This window comes from Mandrillus leucophaeus, unplaced genomic scaffold (genome assembly GCF_000951045.1).
Source record: "Mandrillus leucophaeus isolate KB7577 unplaced genomic scaffold, Mleu.le_1.0 Scaffold4, whole genome shotgun sequence".
Classification (NCBI taxonomy): domain Eukaryota; kingdom Metazoa; phylum Chordata; class Mammalia; order Primates; family Cercopithecidae; genus Mandrillus; species Mandrillus leucophaeus.
The window spans coordinates 14,411,465-14,433,290 of NW_012104253.1; the positions used below are offsets into that span (position 1 = coordinate 14,411,465).

The 21,826-nt window shown below is 51.2% G+C and overlaps 1 protein-coding gene across 1 annotated transcript in view; it reads left to right on the forward strand.

Annotated features, from left to right (window-relative positions):
* Positions 1-21,826, forward strand: part of TTC7B (tetratricopeptide repeat domain 7B) — a 260,809-nt gene that overhangs the window by 203,103 nt on the left and 35,880 nt on the right. The window contains exons 19-20 of the mRNA XM_011991788.1: positions 1,537-1,677; positions 17,187-17,389. Of these exons, the coding sequence (XP_011847178.1) occupies positions 1,537-1,677; positions 17,187-17,389 (344 nt within the window). The remainder of the gene's footprint in view (positions 1-1,536; positions 1,678-17,186; positions 17,390-21,826) is intronic.

Genomic DNA, 21,826 nt, shown 5'->3' on the forward strand with positions numbered 1-21,826 from the left:
GCTAATTTTTGTGTTTTAATAGAGACAGGATTTCTCCATGTTGGTCAGGCTGGTCTCGAACTCCAAAACTCAGGTGATCCACCCACCTTGGCCTCTCAAAGTGCTGGGAGTACAGGCATGAGCCACCGTGCCTGGACAATTAGACTCTTTTAACTCAGCCTCTGAATTCCGTATTGTGCAGCAGGACTTGCTATACCTTTCCAGAGGCTGCTCTCCTCTTGGTCATCCTTGTGGGCACTGTTGGCCCACTCTGATTTCCATCCACCAAGGCCCCACTGAAGGATTCAGGTGCATTTAGAGGCATCCATGTTACCATTATACTGGAGCAATCAAAACATAACATGGATGGCGCATCTGTTGCTGTGAATAATACTCTTTAAATTTATAGATGATGGGTGCGTTCCAAAGCGCAACTGAAATTATTTTCATGCTCACAATTTTGTATTATGAAGAATATAACTCCATTTATTTTGTAGTCAGTATTTATCTTTATAGATTATTACTATTTTAAACTTTATGATGATTTGGTAGTTACCATTCTCAGTGTTGGAATGTTTATCTCCATACTAAGCTTTCTGATGAAGTACAAATTAAGAATGATGCAGGTGAATAGAAATATTAACAGTCTCAAATTTGAAACAACCGAGAATCCTGCTATCGATTCTAAAACCACATCTCCAAGAGTGAATGTTAGAAAGAGGTGGGAAGCAAGCCTCTGTTTAAGGAGGTGGTCTCTGATCATCAGTACCTCCAAGAGGTTAACGTGAAGAGAAATGAGTTTTGCATTTTGACTTGCGAACTACACCTATCCCTTGACTAGTGAACATGCTCAGTCGACCCGTGTCCTTAGCCTTTCAGGGCAGCAGGTTTTACAGAGTCATCAGGCAGGTGCATATTCTGAGCCCCAGGAGTCTTTGCTACAAACCCATGCCATCCCATCCCCTGCTAGTCTAGCCTTAAGGATAGACATCTGCTTATACACAGGGCAAAAGTGTGCTTTTTTTCTGCAGTGTTTAAGTCATGCCTTAGAATATGGTTCTAAACTGAGGGTGTAGCCCACCTCTCCAAGGCTGGGAAGTTGCTGGGTTTGTCTTGAGAATGGCCAGTACATGTACTCCAAATGCTACCCCAGGAGGCAAGTGTATTCCTCCCCTGACCCTGATTAAGTTTCTAGGTTTAGGCCCTTACAGGGGCGCTTTGTAATGTATCTTTGTAGCGCTTCATTTATGTGATTTTTAAACACTAGTATCGTCACAGCTGTGTATCTGGCCCCCTGTCTCCCAGCACTCACGCTGCTAGGCTGAGCTCCTGGAGGGGGCATGTGCTCTGTTTGTTGACAAAAAGATTAGCTAAAGCCTAAGGATGGAAACTAAGGCCCCAGGCCATGATTGCCCACATTTCTTTGTGGACAGTAAATCTTAGAAACATCCTGGGGGAAGGGGTGTGTGTGTTCCACACTTGTCTGTGTGGGAAGGGGTTGATTGGTTGGGTCTGTTCTTTCGCTCCTGATAGAGTCTTCTCAAAAACCTCTCACAGGCTCCGTCCATGCCACATCAGTAGCAGCCTCAAGAGTGGAGCAGGCACTGTCGGAAGTGGCTTCGTCTCTGCAGAGCAGCGCCCCTAAGCAGGGCCCGCTACACCCCTGGATGACGCTGGCACAGATCTGGCTCCATGCAGGTACCACTCCGCCCCCTACCCACAACCTGCTGCTGTGCCAAAGCCTGGGCGCTTGCCTGTTTAGCCCGCACCCCTCATCAGGAAAGCTCAAAGCTTCAGTCATGCACCGAAATGTTACTGCTTCTCTGCAGGATCCACGAGTGACTCTGTATGCCCTGATCCCTCTCCCCTGCCTCGGTGCCCTGGCACAGAGCAGACATCTAAGAAAGTTTTCTGGATTTGACTCTAAGGATTCTTGGGGAGTTTGCCATGTGGGGTACCGGGTTTGTGCTGTAGGGACTGTCTTTGTGAGTGACTTGGAGTCATACCTGTACCAACTGGATAGATTTGAGTTAAAGTATTTAACTCAGCCTCAGTTTCCAATTCTGTGTGATGGGCTTAGGAATAACACCCATCTCCCAGGGTTGGTGAGTGCAATGCCTGGCACATCTTGGCAGTGAATTCTTGGGGTCCCTGCGAGAGGGCCAGGTGGTGGTAAGGACACAGATGTCTTTATAAAGCCAGGGAAGGGGCCGTGTGTTTGGTGCCGCCATGTTCCTGTGCGCCTCTGCCCCTCTCTGATGGCTCTCTCCGTAATTTCATAGAGAGACAGCAGCAGCCTCTGACCTGGAGACTGGCCCAGACGGGGGCCATGAGTGCCCCTTCCCCAGTTCCCAGGGCATTTTGCTGGCTCAGCGATGCTTCTGCACCACTAAAAAGCCCAAAAATAAATGCAGTGTCCAGGCTTTTTTTTTTTTTTTTTTTTGAGACGGAGTCTTGCTCTGTCACCCAGGCTGGAGTGCAGTGGTGCAATCTTGGCTCACTGCCACCTCCGCCTCCTAGGTTCAAGCAATTCTCCTGCCTCAGCCTCCCAAGTAGCTGGAATTACAGGCGCCCGCCACCACATCCAGCTAATTTTTGTGTTTTTAGTAGAGATGGGGTTTCACCATCTTGGCCAGGCTGTTCTCAAACTCCCGACCTCGGGTGATCCACCCACCTCGGCCTCCCAAAGTGTTGGGATTACAGGCGTGAGCCACTGCACCTGGCCTGTGCAGGCATTTTAATAATGAGAATCCCACTGCACTGCGCTTCCAAGAAATAATGGCTGTTTTTACTTACATATTTATGTTTCAACATAAAAGGTAATTCCACGCCTCAGGTTTCATCACTTCATCCGTACAGCCCTACCTGGGCCTTCTCAGGCTTGACTCTTACAGTGCCTGGTGAAAGCCCACATTTGGCTGAGAAGGGTGCTTATTATCCACCAATTGTCCTTCTGTTGCCTCCTTTTTTGCCAAGGCTAATCGTGTGATATTCCACCCTGTTTGATACCACTGGCAGGCCTTCACATTGAAAACGTGTTTGGATTTACCTGGCCTTGGCTTGCCACAGAGCCCAGCTCAGCCAGCCTTTTCTGTGTTGGCATCTTCAATTGCGCCATAACGACTACCATAAATGAACAATTTATATTCTAAGCAGAAGTACAAAAGAGGGGTGATTCCTGAATTCGCAGTTGTTCTTCTCTGCTGCAGACACCTGCGGCATTCGGCCTCTTGCTCAGAGAAGCCCAGACATTCTGGCTCTGAGGGCCAACGAGTAGCAGTAACGCCTCCTCCACAGCTCCCTTATGCAAAAGCCCAGTCCCTGGCAGAGAAGTCTGATGCCTGTCCTAGTCAGTCACCCCCGTGAACAATGACTACAGAGAACAGAAAGGGAAGGAGTATGGTTTAGTGTCCAGGCCAGGTAAACCTGAACTTGTGGGGCTGGTGTAGGGGCAGAGTTGCCTTTCAAATTGGTCTCAAAGTTGGGTTTCTGAAGTGCCGAGGTCTAAAACACCAGAAGGGCTGAAGGCCATTCCTCCAGGGTGGAACTAGCTCCCCTGACCTCAAAGGCGGTGCTTCTCTTGCTTGTTTCTTGGAAAACGTACTGACCTGAGAGTCAACATATTCCAGCAGAGCGCCTGGCATCTTGCTGCCGCCGACGCAGTTATCCAGAGACTTTGCCCCACTTTGCGTGGCCTGCCGTGACTGTTGGGGAGGAAATTGTGTAGCTGATTATTAGAATATTGAAGAACTTGATGGCTAAGATTCAGCTTGGAGCTATCCTTTTATTTTATTTTTTGGTGGGGATGGAGTCTCACTCTTTTACCCAGGCTGGAGTGCAATGGCGCGATCTTGGCTTACTGCAACCTCTGCTGCCGGGTTCAAGTGATTCTTCTGTCTCAGCCTCCCAAATAGCTGGGATTACAGGCACCTGCCACCATGCTCTGCTGATTTTTGTATTTTTAGAAGAGATGGGGCTTCACCATGTTGGCCAGGCTGCTCTTGAACTCCTGACCTTGAGTGATCCGCCTGCCTCAGCCTCCCAAAGTGCTGGGATTACAGGTGTGAGGCACCACGCCCAGCCTTCTTGGAGCTGTCCTTGAATTTTAATATAATCACACAAGATCCATTTCTCATTGCGTGGCCCATAGGACAGAGTCAAGTTCTCCTTCCTAGCGAATGGGTGTGGCTTTACTATTCTAGAAGGTGGTGGAATTGAACTATGGAAAGTGACTGTAGACCCTGTAGGGCCTGAGCAAACTGTGCTGTATGCATACGGTGAGCATTATGTGTAGGACGAATGAATGCAGTCAATTATGATCTTTTTGGAATTTGTGCCATATTGACTATTTCAAAGCAATGACTTTGCTTGAGTCAAGGTTTGGAATCGTATTGTATATTCACATAGTCCTTCAAGAGGAAAATTGAGAAGACAGATAGTTTCCAGTGCACTGCCAGGTTTTACCTTATGTGATTTGAGCCTCACTGCTCTGAGAGACAAAATAAATGGGACTCAAATTTTTTGGCAGTTCATGAAAACAAGGTAACCTCTATTTCCTGTGTCCATCATCAGCTCCCACAATACTGCCAGAACCCATAAGTTTTGTAAGCTTTAGAAGAAATTAGTTAGATCAAGGTCTGATACCCAAAGCCATGGTGTCTGGGTGGCATTTGTGGGCCTGTTCTCTCCTGGTGGTTTTTTTCTGGTGAACTGAGTACACTGGGAGCTCGTGATGGGAACCCACGGTGGAGGTGGACCCAGATTTGAGGCTTGCAGGAAAGGTCACTTGGAGATGACCTTGGATTTCCAGCAGAGAAATCTATCATAGCAGAGAGTCCCTAGGCCACTTGTCTGTCATTGTGCAAGGCAAGGAGATAGTGAATAGGATACCTGTGCCACCAGCTGCTCTGTAAGGGGACAGGTCCAGGAGATGAGGGATGCTTGCCCACAGCAGGTCCCCACTTTCTGTGTGATTGGTGCTCCCTTCCATAGGTCCATGGCAAACAATTGAACAGCCACAAAGTGTAAAGGCTCCCTCTTATCCGTGAGCCTCAGTCACCCCCGCCACAGGCAACCACTGTCACCACTTCTGTGCATCTTCCAGAAATCTCACACGCTGTACTTTGTCCCCCACTGCCCTCTGAATGTGCTACCTGGTAGGTCAGTGCACATCAGCACCTGTAAGGTGACTTATACTTTGTCACGGCTACAGAGTATAAGTCGACTGTATGGTTAGACCGTCATTTGACCAATACTCTACTGGTTAACATTTAGATTTGAATCTTAAATTCAGCTGATAACATTTAGATTATTATGGCAATTTGTGCCAGACTGACTCTTTCAAAGAGTCAATATGTAGAACTGCTTGAGTCAAGATGTAGAATCATATCATACATTCACATAGCCTTTTAAGAGGTGAATTTACAAGAAAACAGCTTCCACTGCACTGTCGGGTTTTACCTTATGTGGTTTGAGCTCCCCCGCTCTGAGAGATAAGTATCTCTAGTATTTTGCCATTACGGATAATGCTTCAATAAGTATCCCTATACGCAGTCTACCCTTTACATTCTCGGGTTCTGCATCCATGGATTTAACCAACCTTGGATTAAAAATATTTGAAAAAAATGTGTCTGTACTGAACACGTACAAACTTTGTCTTCTTGTCATTATTCCCTAAACAATACAGTATAAGCACTATTTAAATAATATTTACATTGTATTGGGTATTTTAAGTAATCTAGAGATGATTTAAAATACACAGGAGGATGTGCATAGGTTATATGCAAATCCTGCACCATTTCATATCAGGGACTCGAACATCATGGATTTTGGTATTCGAGGGAGGTCCCAGAACCAATTCCCCATGGATACCGAGGGCCGACTGTGTATTTTTTTTTAATCTGTAAGATAAACTCTAAACAGTGGAACTGATGGGTGAAAGGGAGTGTACTCTTTAATTTTGATAAGTTTTGTCCATTGCCTTCCGCAGATTTGTACCAGTTTACATTCCAGTCAACAATGTGCTCATGTCCACTTTCTCCCACCCTTGCCAACACAATGAATTCTCAGAATCCTTGATCTTTGCCAATCTGACAAGTAGAAAATGGTATTTCAATTTTCTGTCCATAGCCTTTGACCATTTATCTTCTTAGATACTGAGCTTTTCCTTTTTATTTCTAAGCATTTATTGTGTGTCAAAGAAATCTGCCTTGTCTCTGAAATAGGTGCTGTAAACATCTTCTTCCAAGGGTTGTTTGGGTTTTTTGGGTTTTTTTTTTTTTTTAGTTTTTGTCTTTTTTGCCACTTTTTAAAATACATTTATCAATTTTTTCTTACGGCATCGGTGCCTCCCATGATATTTGGAAAGAAACCTACCCATGTTTATGGTTTCTTCTTCTAAAAGTTCGAGGTATCGTCCAGTGCCATTTGTCTATATACTATCCTGTAAAGAAGGTCAGAGGAAGGTTATTTTCTCCATTTTTGCAATGTGGGAGCCCAGGCTGGAAAGAAGTGAGCACCTTTGCAGTCTCGCTGTGCAGAAGTCAGGAGAGTCCCACTAGAGCATGGGATGTGGGAGACATGGTTCCTTGGGAGCCGTTCCTCATCTTCCTTGAGTGCACACCTTACTGCTGGCATTGGAAATTCGCATGTCCACAGCCCTTCAGCACTGAGCCAGGGTCTTTTCCAAACCAACAACTTCTTGGTGCCCATTTTTCAATTTCCACCTTAGGATGGCAGCTAAAAATGACTTTGCGGTAGGTGGTTAATTTCTGCTTGTTACTTACTAATAATTATAGCTTTCACTTGGGCACCTCTCATGGTTGAAACCAGTGGCTATTCTTAGATGTGCAAGATCAGATTTTCTGATTTCTGCTGGAAATTTAAGGCTGTAATACTCTCACAAATTCCTTGGCCCTGGCCTGGCCTGGCCTGGCCCCTTTGCCCAGACTCCTCCCAGGCACCAGAGGTTGCATCAGCAGGGTCAAGGGGTAATCCCGTAGCCTTGCCCCGTTCGTGATGAGATGAAGACAGCTCCCAGACAGGTGGTGTGTGCAGTCACTGTACAGGGAGAGCCTGTGAGAGGGAACACGACGTCCCTGAGCGTCAAGCCTGTCCTGCTAACGTTTACCACACACTGTGGATGTGTCAGATGCTATTCCAAGGACTTTAATATGTCTGACTTTGTTCAGCCCTCATAATAACCTTATGAGGTATAAATACCCATATTCACCCCATTCCATAGGTGAAGAAACTGAGACACAGCTATCAGGTCACTTGCCTAAGGTTAAATGGCTAATGAGTTAGAAAGCCAGAATCTAAATCCAACCAGTGTGGCCCCAGAACCCCAGCTCCAACCCACAGTAGGCACTCAGTTGTCAACACAGTATCGTCTAGCATCTCCACGTGCCACAGTAGAGCAAGGCACTGGAGTCCTATGGTTATGAAGACAGACACAGCTCCTGGCCTTCATGGCATTTGCAGATGTGAAACAGAACAATGACAGAAGCACTTAACTCCCTGTGCTGAGTGCTGGGGGGAGCACTGTAGGCCCCTGTGACCCCTCATAACACAAGGGCTCCCCGAACCAGGGGAGCCAGAGGGGGCCTGCACACACTTGGGCAGTGACCTCAGGAGTGACTAGCACCAGGTCAGGGACGATGGAGGCATAGAACAGCACATGGGAAGCCCTAGGGGCAGCCTGAGCTCTGAGTGTTAGAGGAATGCTGGTCCCTGGGGCATGAACGCTGAGGAGTAAGCAGTAAAGCAGCCAAGGGGAGCCAGGAGAAGGGCCCAGACTCAGGTCATGCCAGCACCCGTGGTAGCCATAGTAAGATCTTTTACTTAATCCTAAAAGCATTGGAAAGCTACAGAGAGACTTGAAGCAGGAGCATGAAAGGACCACTTTCAAAAGATCACTCCAAGCTGGGCACTGCTCAGAAGGCTGAGGTGGGAGGATTGCCTGAGTCCGGCCTGGGCAACATAGCAAGATCCCTCTCTGGATAAAAACATCACTCCAGCTAAATGTGGAGAATGGGACGGAAGGCAGTCAAAGTGGACGCCGGCAGAGCAGGAAACTGGGAGCATTGGTCCAGGTGGTGGAGGAGAGCAGCTTGGTCTACGTTCTCAATGGAGATGAAGAGAAGGGGACCCTGAGATGCCTTCTGAGGCGGAACTGATGGGACTTGTAGGTTGGATGTTGAGGGGTGGAGGAAAAGGAGGAATACGGAAGGAAACCTGAGTGTGGGGCTTGAGGCTGTGGATGACTGGTGACACCATTTGCTGCAGTGAGGAAGCCTGGGGAAGAACTGATGAGTTGGGGTCAGGGAGGCAGAGACTTCAGAGTCCCACTTGAGCTTGGAAGCGTCAGGTGCCTGAGGACAAGGAAGTCAGGATGCCAGGCAGGCGGTCAGATGTTCCAGTCTACATTTCAGATCTGGGCTGGAATCATACCTTTAAGAATTGGGATTTAAAGCCCCCTTTAAAGGCCTAATATAGGTGCTAAGACAGCCTAAGAAGAGAATGTAGATGGAGAAGTGAAAGGGCCAGACTGAGACTGAGCCCCTCCACATTTAAAGGTTGGGGAGCAGCCAGGTGCAGTGGCTCATGCCTGTAATCCCAGCACTTTGGGAGGCTGAGGCAGGTCAATCATCTGAGGTCAGGAGTTCAAGACCAGCTTGGCCAACATGGTGAAACCCCATCTCTACTAAAAGTACAAAAGTAGCCGGGTGTGGTGATGGGCACCTGTAATCCCAGCTACTTGGGAGGCTGAGGCAGGAGAATCACTTGAACCTGGGAGGTGGAGGCCGCAGTGAGCCGAGATCACACCACTGCACTCCAGCCTGGACAACAAGAGTGGAACTGTGTCTCAAAAAAAGATAAAAAGCTTGAGGAGCAGAAGGAGAGCCACAGCAACTGAAGGGGAGTGGTCGGCAAGGCAGGAGGAAAGCAGCACAGACGGCGTCGCGGCAGCCAGCGGGGCAGGAAGTAGCCCATGCGGGGAAGGCGAGAACCTGAGTCTGACTCACCAGTTACAACGCTGGCCCTCCGCACACTAGCTGTGATACCTGGGCAAGCTCTTCCCACTCCCGCTGAGCCTCAGTGTCCTCTGTTAAATGAAAAGAGTTAGGACAACCACATAACATAGCAAACACTAGCAACTACTAAAATAACGATTTTTAAGGAGGATGTGGCCAGTGGGCAGGCCCCTGAGAGGTTGGGTATGGTAGAGACAAAAGCATTTGCTGGACCTGATGTATGGGAGTGTTGGTGACAGTGACGAGACGGGATTTAGTGGCGTGGTGGAGATGGATGCCATCTGGTGTGGGTTGCAGAGCAAATGGCAAGTGAGGAAGTTGAGGCACAGAAGGTGCACAGTTCTTCCAAGAAGAATCCCTCTGGAGCAGCAATGAGGGATGTGACGGGGAGCCTGCGGCTTGAAGGGGGCTGAAGCCCGTTGGAGCACGTTGATTGGGTGTGCGGAGCTGCGTGGGGCTGAAGAGGCCGGAGCCCATTGGAATTGGGTGTGCGGAGCTGCGTAGGGACTGAAGAGGCCGAAGCCCATTGGAGCACGTTGATTGGGTGTGCGGAGCTGCGTGGGGACTGAAGAGGCCGAAGCCCATTGGAGCACGTTGATTGGGTGTGCGAAGCTGCGTGGGGACAAGAGGCTGAAGCCCATTGGAGCACGTTGATTGGGTGTGCGGAGCTGCGTGGGGACTGAAGAGGCCGAAACCAATTGGAGCACGTTGATTGGGTGTGCGGAGCTGCGTGGGGACTGCAGAGGCTGAAGCCCATTGGAGCACGTTGATTGGGTATGTGAAGCTGCGTGGGGACCGAAGAAGCTGAAGCCCATTGGAGCACGTTGATTGGGTGTGCGAAGCTGTGTGGGGACTGAAGAGGCTGAAGCCCACTGGAGCACGTTGATTGCCAACAGGGATGATCAGGTAAAAATGAGGCCCTCGGCATCCAGAAGAGAGGATGTGTGGAGGTGAAATGAATTCCTCCAGCAAGAGTGTGGTGGGGTCCAGACCACAGGCAGAGGGGTTGGCTCTCAGCGACAACGGCAGAAGAGACGCAGAGTGGATGGAACAGAGGACACAGAGGAGTTGTTGGTTTGGTGGCCAGAAGAGGCTTGGGGTCCACTTGGCTGGCTTTTGACTTCTCTCTGAATGGTTTGTCAAGGCAGCCGAGGGGAAGGGTCAGGAGTCAGAACAGCGGGGCTGAGGCCGGGAAGGGCTAGTGCCTGTCACTGCTGCAGCTTGGGGAGGAGGAGCTCATCCTGCTGTGCCACGGGGCCCCTGAAGAGGGGATCTCTCTCGACAAACTGACATAGCTAGACGCAGACTCAGAAACTAATGGCAGTTGCACAGCCCCATCCTGGCAAAGACATTCGGCTGGGCCCTCAGTGAGGCCACAGCCTGGGCTCTGCTCAATTTCAGGGTTTCAGGTCCCAGCATGGGGCCTGGCCCAGAGAAGCCCATGGCAGGACAGCACCTGGAGACAAAATCACTTCCTCCTTTCACTTGCTAACCCTCCTCAGACAAAGAAAGAATCAAGGCTAAGTCCAGTGAGAGCTGACAAAGCTGAAGGCCTCTCTAGGCCTTGAGGACTTGGAAGGGTGACAGGAGACCCATCAGGACACAGGATCCCTTTCTGCTTGGCCCTTGTGCTCATTTTTATGTGAAGAAGGTGGGCTCCAGGAGCACCCTCTGTGCTAGCAGACACCCTGCGATCAGTGGGGACCCCTCTGCCCTCCACAGCATCTCTCTTTAGGGGGGCAGGGTTGGGGTAAAGGACATGGTTTGGAGGGGTCAGGGAGCCTGCTGCTTGAGCTGCGAGGTTGGGAGGTACCTACTGCCGTGGGTCCTCTCCGTCACATTTCTCTGCCAGGCGCAGGTGAGGTAGAAGATCTCGGGGCATTCTGAGGGCTGCCTCCAGCCTAGACTGCTCCTTTGTGTGCATTTCCAAAAGATGCCCCTTCTGAGTAGACTAAGCCTCCAGAGGGAGCAGCCTTGGCTAGTGGAGGACGCCTTTGTGAGAAGGAAAGGGCTTCCTTGCATTCCTTGGGGTTGGTGCAGCCCTGTCCAGGCACACACAGCCTGCAGTGGGGCCCAGGCTGGTTGTCAGCCCCCTCAGCCCAGTGTCTGTGCACACCCTGCACAGCCAAGCCCAGGGCAAGCCCCTTGCAGCTGACATGAAGCAGGGGCTTGACAAGCATTCGATGGATGGATGAATGAATGAATGAATGAATGAATGAATGAATGAATGAATGAGGAAACTAGACCTGCGTGAGCTTCTGGGTGCATCTAGCACCAGGTCCCCCAGCCAGGAACACCACTTCACGCTGAGAAAGAAACCTTCACAGTGTAGCTCAGCCCTTTTCGGATCACATCTCGAGTCTGGTTCAGCAAACCGTTCCAGGAATCCCTCTGTGCGCAAGGCAGAGTTAGGATGCGAGGAAGGAACAGGCTTGACCCAGCCCTCCAGGAGGGCCGGCACACTTGTGTCTCACTGTGACAGGGCAGATGGGGCTGAGGGTTGTCCCAGAGCACACACAGGGTGGAGGAAGAATGGGAGGGTGAAAAGTGCTTGCCCTGGGTTTCTGGGGGGTCCTGGGCAGAGGGAAGCTGAAAGGCATTTGGGGCAAAAGAGGAGGTTGGAAAGGCGGCAGGGCCCTAATTTTGAATGCCAAGCAAAAGCATTTGGGCTCTGTTCATGCCAAATAAGCTTTGTACACGGTGGGGAGATTTTATCCACAGCATTTTTCATAGTAACCCAATAGCAGGGACCAACCAAGGGGTTCCTAAGAGGACATTCAGAGCTCATGGAGCTCTCAAAATGAGGTAGGAAGTATCCACGCCCCTTTGGTGAGAGGCAGTCAGCCACCAGCAGCCAGGACAGAATGTCTGTCCCTGGAACCTCTTCAGAGAGTGACCTTCCAGACCCTGCCCTGCAGCTGGAGCACCGAACTTGCGCTGAAGAGCATTTTCTTGCTTTCTTGTTGCACCTGATGGCATTGAGTTCTCATTGGCAGCTGATGGCACTGAGTTCCCAGAGCCTGCTTTGCTGTGCTTCTGTTCCTTTGGTACCAGTTCTTGTATCTCTTAATAAGCTCACAAGGCCCTTTACTTTTTTTTTAAATTGAATTTACTCCTTGGTGAAAGGAACAGGGAGATTTCATTTGCTGTTGCTTCCCTGGCCTTCACCTGTCTTCATTGACCTGTGCCACAGAAATGGCTGCCCAGCTCTGACCACACCCAGCATTCATTAATCTGCAGACTTTTCTTAAGCACCTACTAAGTTGTGTGCTAGGGGACCGGCCTCTCGATCCTCTGCTGAGGGATACAGAGATGAGTGTGGCTAGGAGTTGTCTGTAGTTTAGTGAGAAAGCCATACGGTTTCTGTGTGGGGGGCTTTGGGAAAGTGTAAATAATATTCTTTTCTTCCTGAGTTCCAAACCAATGAAGAGGAGGGAGGCAGATGGAGATCAGATCCCAAGCTCTGCTACTGGGGAGGCTGGCTGGAAAATGTGGTCCTTGTTTGGGCTGTGGACTCCCAGGAAAGAAGGCTTTTCAAGTAGCGCAGGTTCATAGTCAATATTTGTGGCCTCGTTCTATCCTAGAGGCCCAGCCACATGCCTCAGCAAAGAAGGCTACATCCTGGGGTGATCTCAGGGGTGGTGGGAAACCTTAGTAATCCCTTCCTTTTCCTGTCCAACTCCATCTCAGACTACCTGGTTGGTGTCTGAAACCCCACCACTAAAGCTTCATCCCTGAAGCCTAAGTGTAATTTCCTCTTAGAGAAGGAATGCCTATTGCCCGAAATAGAGCTGCTGCAAGGCTCGAATGAGTCCAGTTATGTCTTTGCACCTCAGCTTGCTCACCCTGCAGTCTCCAAGAGGGCTTAGGCTTGACTAAGAGTTACCCTCACCATTCGTGACTCGCTTTGGGCTCCAGGCTTCCTGGTGAATGGAAGTTGCTGTAGGAAACCCATGGCACTGGTATAAGGCCTGTGCTCCTGACAGAAAATGCTCAACCTAGGGTTGATCTCTTGGCACGGCCTTGTCTTGACCCCTGCCACTCTTGTGTTGTCTGATGCCTGCCACTGCCCTGGGAGAGCTGTGGGCCAGGTGCAGGCCCGCCACCTGACAGGTGGACAGGCCCAGAGAAGGTGACCGACTTGCCCAAGGCCACACACGAGGCCCAGGGCCAAGAACCAAGTCCTCCATGTTCTCATGACACGGTGGCTTACAAATTGGAAACCCTAGTGTTCCCAGTGGTGCCTCGGAGGCAGAGACGGGGGCAAACAAGGGGTAGCCACACTGCCCACTCTTAGGAGTCTTTTGTATCCTGGGGTAAGATCTCTTTGGAAGAAACAGCCTCCACTGGCGAAAATGGTTTGAAAATCGCTGCAGGACATTGTGGCTTCAGTCCTTGCTTTTGAGCTGAAAACGGAGGGATTTGGGAGCAACGCTAGGCTGTGCGTTTTCCTGCCACATCTGTCAGGGTCACAGGCCTTATCAGAGCCATAGGTTTCCTCCAGCAACTTCCACAGCACTGAAAAGTGCCATGGGGCCTGGATTCTTTCCCTTACTGTCTTGATCCTGACTTGGTTCCGTCTGCGTCTCCCATTTCCCCATCACGTCACTGACCTGTCTGCATCAGACCTGAGGCTTATGCAGGCTCAGTGACCAGTGAGATGCTTGGAATCACATTTGGTCTCACGGAGGACCCCTGGAGAGCAGAATGACATGCACACAGTCTTATTGGCATTTACCGCTTTCCCTACGTTGATTCTTGTTCTGGACACATTCATCCCTGCTCTCCCATGTCGGCCTTTGTTCATAATGCTCTAAGTGGGAGAGGCTGGGCGGCCTCACCAGCCCACAGCATCTCCAGGACTGGGATCTTGGAAGTGAACCCACTCCCAGCTTGTCAGCGAGGCAGAAGCCAGGCATGCAATGAGAGAGATGCTCTGTCCTGCTCCCCCGTGTTGCTGCCACGCTCGAGAACCCAAAACTGCAGTGGGTACATCTTCAAGTCTTTGGTGAGGGCGTCGAGGGAATTGTGTTCCTGAAAGGCATCAGATACCCCGACAGTGTCATTAGGAGGGTGTTTGTCTCCCAGAAGGGAGAGATTTTGCCTGGTCCAAACTAAAGGACAGAGAAATGTCTTCTTTGTCCCTGTAGAGTCCCCTGTGTGTACAGAAGTTCAGGAGGTACCTTCTGAGTTGAGTCTCCTGAGATCGGGAGGCAGGTGTGGCTGGGCGCTCACCTTCAGGGCTCAGTGCATGGTGCTGGCATTGCCCGAGTTTCTGTGTCTGCAGGAGTCACCCAGTATGCCCCTCCACAAGCCCCTGGGCCCCGTCATCTCTGGTGAGGAGGGACTGGCAGGCGCAAGGACAGACAGAAGGTACTGTGTGCATCTGGGCCAGGCGAGGCCTGCTTTTTCCAGGGCCTTCCCTTGGGGAGAGAAGGCCTGGGAAGTCAGTCATTGGTGCAAACATCATCACCAGGGAAGTGAGGGGTTCAAGGGAGGGACCGGCCAGGCTGATTGAGGTCAAAGGGCAGTGGCATTGCCACTAACCACAGCCATGAGATATACACCAGCCATTTCCCCGCCCCTAGGCCTGAAGCTGGGAGCCGGAAAGGTAGATCTGCCCCAGCGCCTGCCCTGGGAGTGTACTATCCCAGGCATACCCGAGACCTCACAAAAATACTTACAGGGACCCGGCTATCAGGAGCTACAGAGGCTGGGCTTTCCTTTCAGCTGAGGCGGGTGGTCAGAGAGCTCCCTGGGATGGCGGGATCCATCTGGGCCCTGAAGGAGGCTGGAGTGACGGCTTTACAGGCAAAAGCCACAGAATCGACAGGAGATGGGGACACCCACTGTGTGTGCAGAAGCAGCACTAGCAAGGCCAGAGCCTGGGGGTTTGGGGAGGCGGTAGGAAGCAGATAAGGGCACTGCGCCTGGCTCCCAAGGCCTGCAAAGGAGTCGGATGTCACCCTGGGCCAGAGGAGATGCTGTTCTCTGTAGGGGCTGCAAGCACAGGTTCTCAGCCAGGTGACTGGGGTTCTAATCCCAGCTCTGCCTCCAGTTTGCCCTGAGAACTCAGGCAGGGTATTTATACTTTCTGCACCTCAGTTTCCTCATCTGGACAATGGGGATAGAATAATAGTACCTACTGGATCACCATGCAGATAAAATGAGAACTGAGAAGGCCTCCAGGTACAAAGCACAGGTTTAATGAATGTTGGCTACTATTATTGTTAGTTACCTTCATTTACCATTCATCCATTCAGCGATTCAGTGAGCTCTGACTATGTGCCAGGCACTGTTCTAGTCCCTGGGGACACAGCAGTGGGCAGCACAGACACCATCCCTGCCCTCATGTCGCTTATAGCCCACGTTCCAGTGGGTGCACACAGATGGAAAATCAGAGTACAGGGCCTCGGCCTGGCTGCCTAATGGGCAGGGGTAGAAGCCACAAGCCCCAGGGCAGAAGGGCTTTGGAGCAGGTGGCTGCCGCCCCAGAGGTTGGCCTCAGGGTTAACCTGGCAGCAGCTGTGGATGACAGGCTCATGGCCAGGGCAGGAGGCAGGGAGGGGAGTCTCTGCATCATTGAGTCTGTTTCCAAAGTGGGCTCCAGGAGATGATATGGTAAGGTGCACAAAGAAAATAGTAAAACTTTCTTTCTACTTTATTTCGTTGTTGTTGTTTTGTTTTGTTTTTTGAGACGGAGTCTTGCTCTGTCACCCAGGCTGGAGTGCAGTGGTGTGATCTTGGCTCACTGCAACCTCCACCTCCCAGGTTCAAGTGATTCTCCTGCCTCAGCCTCCCTAGTAGTTGGGATTACAGGTGCGCAACACCACGCCTGGCTAATTTTTTGTATTTTTGGTAGAGACGGAGTTTCACCATGTTGGCCAGGCTGGTTTTGAACTCCTGACCTCAAGCTATCTGCCCACCTTGACCTCCCAAAGTGCTAGGATTACAGGCGCGAGCCACCACACCCTGCCTAAACTTTCTTTTTAATTTTTGTTCTTTTAACATTTCTATTTTGTGTGCTGTTGTGGATTATATGACATGTAATATATTAATTCATACAAACATACACATAACTGGGAGATAGGGGTGCAAACCTCTTTTACTTCAGAGTATGCCAGTGGTCAAGGCAAGAGTGCTGAGGAAGGGTCTGGCCTGCAGGTGGGAGAAGGGGTCCGTGAGCAGGTGGCCCCTGCGTGAGGCTCTGGGCTGCAAACTTGACCATGTGGCCCTGCTGGCCCTGGAGAGGGGTGGGGGCGATTCAGATGTCCCTGAAGCCTCCGGCCCAGCTGACTAGAAAGATGGTGGTGCCTCCATTGGCAAGACCTCAGGAGAAGAGGCCCTGGGGCCAGGTGACGCATTCCCCCTGGATATTCGACAGGTGTGCACCTGGGAGGCAGGGAGGCCGCCCTTGGAAACACTCAAAAGGGCTCTTCAGGGAGGCCAGGGCTGCAGAGGGGTTTGGCTCCACATAGAGGTGAGAGAGTTGAGGCCTGGGGTCAGTGGGAGGGTCATTTTCCTGCTTGCTTTAAAAGCCATAGCTTGGCTTGTCAAAGAGCTTTGTCATTGTGACACAGATAAGAGTTTTACAGGGTGCACCAACTTTCCCTGGTCAGAGATGAGCTCAGGGGCCAGGTCTGGCGCGGCAGCCATCTTGCATCACGCTGTGAACATGATAGCCGCAGCCCACAGCCCCATCATACTTCTTGGCATCAGGAGAGTGGGTCAGAGGGCAGAGCCGTTGCCCTCTGAGGGTCTGTGTGCCTCTGGCCTGCTTGTCCCCATGTGCATTCTGGCCCTTTTCCTATGGGGATCAAAGCCAAGGGTAGGACCAGGCCAGGCTCTGTCCAGACACTGAGGAGCCCCGTGTGGGCCCTGAGGGTGGGTGTCCTCAGAGGTTGGGGCAGGGACCAGGCAGGCCTCACTGCCCCCTGCCTGGTGGTGACCTATGCCTGCCCTGCAAGGCCTGCAACACAAGTGTCTCCAGTCCCTGTGTAGGAGTGGGCAGGAGGGGCTGTCGGCGGCAGCCGTTTCCGCTCGGAGCAGGGATCCGCTGGCTCCGGGCCCCTCCAGACTCCTGTGCGGGAAACATGAACGTCAGAGTGGTGGCCGCTCGCAGGGCCTCAGAGGGGCACCAGGAAAGCGTGTGCCGTTGCTCTCTCCTCACAGCTGAAGTCTACATCGGCATCGGGAAGCCTGCAGAAGCCACAGCCTGTACCCAAGAAGCTGCCAACCTCTTCCCAATGTCCCACAACGTCCTCTACATGCGCGGCCAGATTGCCGAGCTCCGCGGCAGCATGGACGAGGCGCGGCGGTGGTATGAAGAGGCCTTAGCCATCAGCCCCACCCACGTGAAGAGCATGCAGCGACTGGTGAGTCCACGGGCCCGGCTGCGGCCCCCACTCTGGCAGGAGGACAGCCCTTGGAAGCAGCAGGTAGTACATGACCCTCACACCCTCTTCTGCTTCCAAAGGCCCCATGCAGTTAGCTTGCCAGGCTGTCACATGGCCTGAAGCCAGGGAGCACTGTTTCTACCATAGTTTGTGCAAATGGCGCCCCCAGAGTTGGCTGTGCATAGCCTCAGCAGCCATATCGGATGTCCTGTTAGGTGCTGTGGTCTCCTGGCCAGCGGTCTAAGCCACCCTGTGGCTCTGGATTTGATAAAGATATTCTTGTGGCCGTGGGGCTTTGCGGCTGCTATCTCAGCCTCTGCGCTGCTTGCAGTAGCCACCTTCGGGGATTTCCACATCCCGGGGAGACTTCAGGACAAGGATCAGAACACTTTACAAACTGAGAGGCTCTCTTCCCTTAAGGGAGCCTGAGACTCCAGCATGTCTCTGAGGCCGTTGGCTGGGAGGGAGCATCCTACCAGCGGGAGTGTTTGGCCGTGTTGCCCTGAGAGGTGGGAGGCAGATGAGCCACCCCAGTGTCCACGCTGTGCGGGGGTGTGGCGGCACACCACGAGCGCACATCCTTCATCTATAGCCTGGGCCAGAAGCCTGGGGTTGCCCTGCTGCCCCCACCCCTTGCCATGGATCATTCTTGAGAGACCCTGGAGCCAGCCACCTGGCCGTGTCGGTTTCAGTTAGGAGGGGAGACTGCTCGCTCAGGCGGTTCTGTCTATTATGAACGTATGTTAGTGCAGCTGCCTCACCAGTCCTCTGTCATCTTCCTGCGAGGGTCTGAATTGAAACTCACAAGTTACCAAGCTCTAAGGAGCTTGTGAAAAGCTGTGCCGCGTTCTCTGGGCCTGCATGCTGGGCTTTAGTTCTGAACTGTTGTTTCATTTCTAGCAGTAGACATCGCTGATGTCATGAACTGCAGGAAAGAAGAGCCTTTTATTATAAAGCTCAGGGCCCTTTGTGTCTGTACCCGTGGAGGCTTAGCACCCATAACCAGGTGGTGGTGTGTGATATAGAAGAGTGTGATATGGAAAGAGACAGGGAGTCTGAGGACACAGTTCCGGTCCCAGCAACATCAGCTGCTTGCTCTTTAACCTCAGGAAAGGCCCCTAAGCTCTCAGCACCTCAGTGTCCTTTCTGCAAAATGAAGGCATTTGACTAGACAGGCTGTGTCTGTCCAAGACTAATAGGATGTGGTTTTGTAACTAATAAGTAAAATGTTCCCCAAAGCATCCCAAAACCTTCATTATCTTGCCATTTCTTATAGTAATGTTGCAAAATGTAGAAGGGGCTGGGCACTAACTGCTGGTTTCCAGCAGAAGAATGCTGACGCACTGGGAATTAGGCCCCGTGGAAAGAGTGTCTACTTATGAGTTACATGTGCACTCGAACTAAGCCCTGGTCCTGACTCCTGGGGAAGCTCGGACTTGTCATGTAACCTTTAGGCGCCTTGGTGTGTTTCGGTGGATTGGCCTCCTACCCCAGTGGGATGTTGAGAAAGAATGAACTGATTTACATAATAATCCTAGCAGAGTTCCTGGCACCTAGTAGGTGCTCATGAAATAGGAAACTGAAGACAGTCATTTTCAGTTTTAAAAAGAAATCAAACCCTACCATAATTACAGCTACTTAATTTTTTCCAACTTCTCTTTGTGAGTTTTCTGTAGCCCCATACAGATTTATACATAATTTTACATATTATCCAAATGTTAGTCTGTTTGATTAAAAATATTACGTGGCTTTTCATTTCTGTCTCACTATTAGAAGAGGAATTTGTAAAGAGCTTGTCAGGTCTCTGTGCTTTTGCTGAGAGCATCCAGAAGAGGTACAATCCCCGCTACATCCCAGCCTTTTTATTAAAAAGAGGCTACATGTTTCCACCTCAGGGCCTATGAATCATTCAGGAAAGTATTTCTCGTTCATCCCCAAGGGGAACACATGAGACAAAAGATCAAATAGGAAAATCGCACCAGGAGAGTTTTCTGTTTCACCTTTGGAGCTTTTCAAGACACCTGAGATGCCTGACACATGCCAGGCGCTTTCCTTTCTGAAAGGAGCGAGCAGTTGACCTGGCACAAGGGAGCTGGTGAGCGAGACCAGGGCCGTGGTGAGCCCCGCCTGCGGGGTCCATCAGCAATGGCTGCGCCTTACGAGGCTCAGAGACATGAGCTGCTTCGGAGGTCTTGCCAGTAGAGAGGGGTCATCATAATAAACTCTTAAAAGCTCGCTCAGTGGATCCTGAGACAGTGAAAAGCCATCCGGATTGGAGGCAGGTTGAGAAGAGCGGGACCACAGATTTGTCTTGCAGTCAGAAACTTTGCCCAGTGACTGTTCAGTGTGGCTCCTGAAGGTAGTTCGAACACGCCTTCTTGGTGATTTTCTAAATGATGCACCTGGCCTGTGTTCTCCCCAGCCTGCCCCCAAGAGCCCAGCCCACAGCCAGGGGGAGCCCCATGCAGCCAAGGGCGGGTCCCCCTCCCACTGGTGCTGCGGGACCCTCTCGTGCCTGTGGAGGGGCAGCCCCTGGACCCCATAGGCTCTTCAGCCCTGAGACGTCACACTCCCTCTCTGTCCTCTTCCCTACAAGCTGCACAGGAAAGCTGTGTTTCTGTGGCCTTGGATAGAGGAAGGGAGGAAGGGGCCTTCGTGTATACTCTAGAGGCCCAGGAGGAGGCCCCAGAGCCAGGCTGGCCTGGGTTAGAATCACAGCTCTGGCTCCTATTCGCTGTGGGGCCTTGGACAGGTTATTCACCTGTCCAAGGTGAATAACATTTTCCTCAGCTATATAAATGGGGATAATATTCGCGCCAATACATCATAGAGACAGATTAAAACCCAAGAACTGACATCTCTTGCTAAGTCATAAAAGGCTCTGTCTCTACCCTCACGGAAGGTGGATTGGTTTGCAAGTCCCTGAGTTAAGAGGAAGGTGCCAGCAGGGAGAGGAGAGGCTGTCTTACCAGGTCAAGCCCCAGGGAGGAGGCAGGGCCCCTGACCTGTGTGGCAGAGGGCAGCGGAAACAGAGCTGAGCGTTGACAGTTGCCTGGCACGCAGGGAGAGCGGCAAGGGGGGCGGCCAGGGAGGCCAGGGTCAGAAGGTCAAGACTAGAAGTTTAAAGAGCAGAGCCCTAGGGAGCATCAAAGAGCCAAACACGGAGGCTCCAAGGGAAGGAGCCAAGCGTGAGGCAGGTCGTGGGTCATGGGAGAGGATGGAAAGTGTGCTTGCAGCAGCCCTGATGCTCAGAGAGGAAGGCAAGGAGCTGGCGGACAAGCAGTCAGTGAGGGCTGTTAAGAAGGAAGCCTCGTCTGTGTCACAGGTGGTGGTCAGGTGGCTGATGTGACGGCAGAGGACAGTTATGCCAGGAGTTGTAAGTGGCAGCAGATGCCAGATCACCAGCTGGCAGGAGGGCTACGGCTTAAGCAGAAATGCAAGCCTGTTTGTATTGTTAAAAAGCAAGAGTGACTTTAGTATTCATGAACGGTAAATCGGAGGACAGACTTGACAAGAGAAATGTAAATTCAACCCCAGAGGAATCGTACGATCTTCTAATAGCTTAGCCTTCATGTATGTGTTTAAATTCATGTGTAGTGAGAAGGGAGCAGAGAAATCATGTGTTTATCAGCAATAATGAGTTAGCACAAGACAAGAGAGGCAGAGATTGCTGAGGATGGGCAGGTATTAAGGAAGCAGCATGCTAGAGGGATAAGGAGTTACCAAGTAATGTTGTTGACAAGGGGAGGAATTCATAGACTGACCAGACTTTTTCCAGAAAATCTAAAGGCATATTTTTATATTATTTTTGCATAGTGTATAAATTTACATTTATTCGTGTGCTATGTTAAAAAGCCTTTAGCTCCCAGTATGCAAAATGAATTAACGAAACATACAGCAACTTTTTCCAAAGCAGTTATTCCATGTTCTGGGGTGGGGAGAGGAGAGAAGCGTGGCTCATGGTGGACTGAGGAGCAGAGAACCAGCATCCCTGGACGGTCATTCCCAGGCCAAGGACAGAATCACCAGGACAGGGACAGGCTGTGCAAACAGGGACATCTGGTTTCCCTCTGATAATGTCAGCCTAAGCTTTCGAGGGCAAGTGTGAGATTGGAAAGTAAGAAGGGAACAAGGGCTTTCAGGAGAGAGAAGAACATGGAAGGGAGCCAAGGAGGTTGTGTGGAGGGGAGCTGATAAGGCCGGGATGGGAAGTGTTGCTGGGGAACAAATGCGTGCTGGAGAATATTAGCAGGAGGCTCGGGTCCGCCTCCAGTCCCTTTGACAGGTTGAGAAAAGGTGTGAAGCAGAAGCAGATGGCGGGGGTCAGCCAGGGCTTGGTGGAGTGGACAGCAAGTGGAGTGAAGTGGGGTGAGGCAGCTTTGGAGAGGCCTATGAGCCAGAGAGGAACCGTGAGCC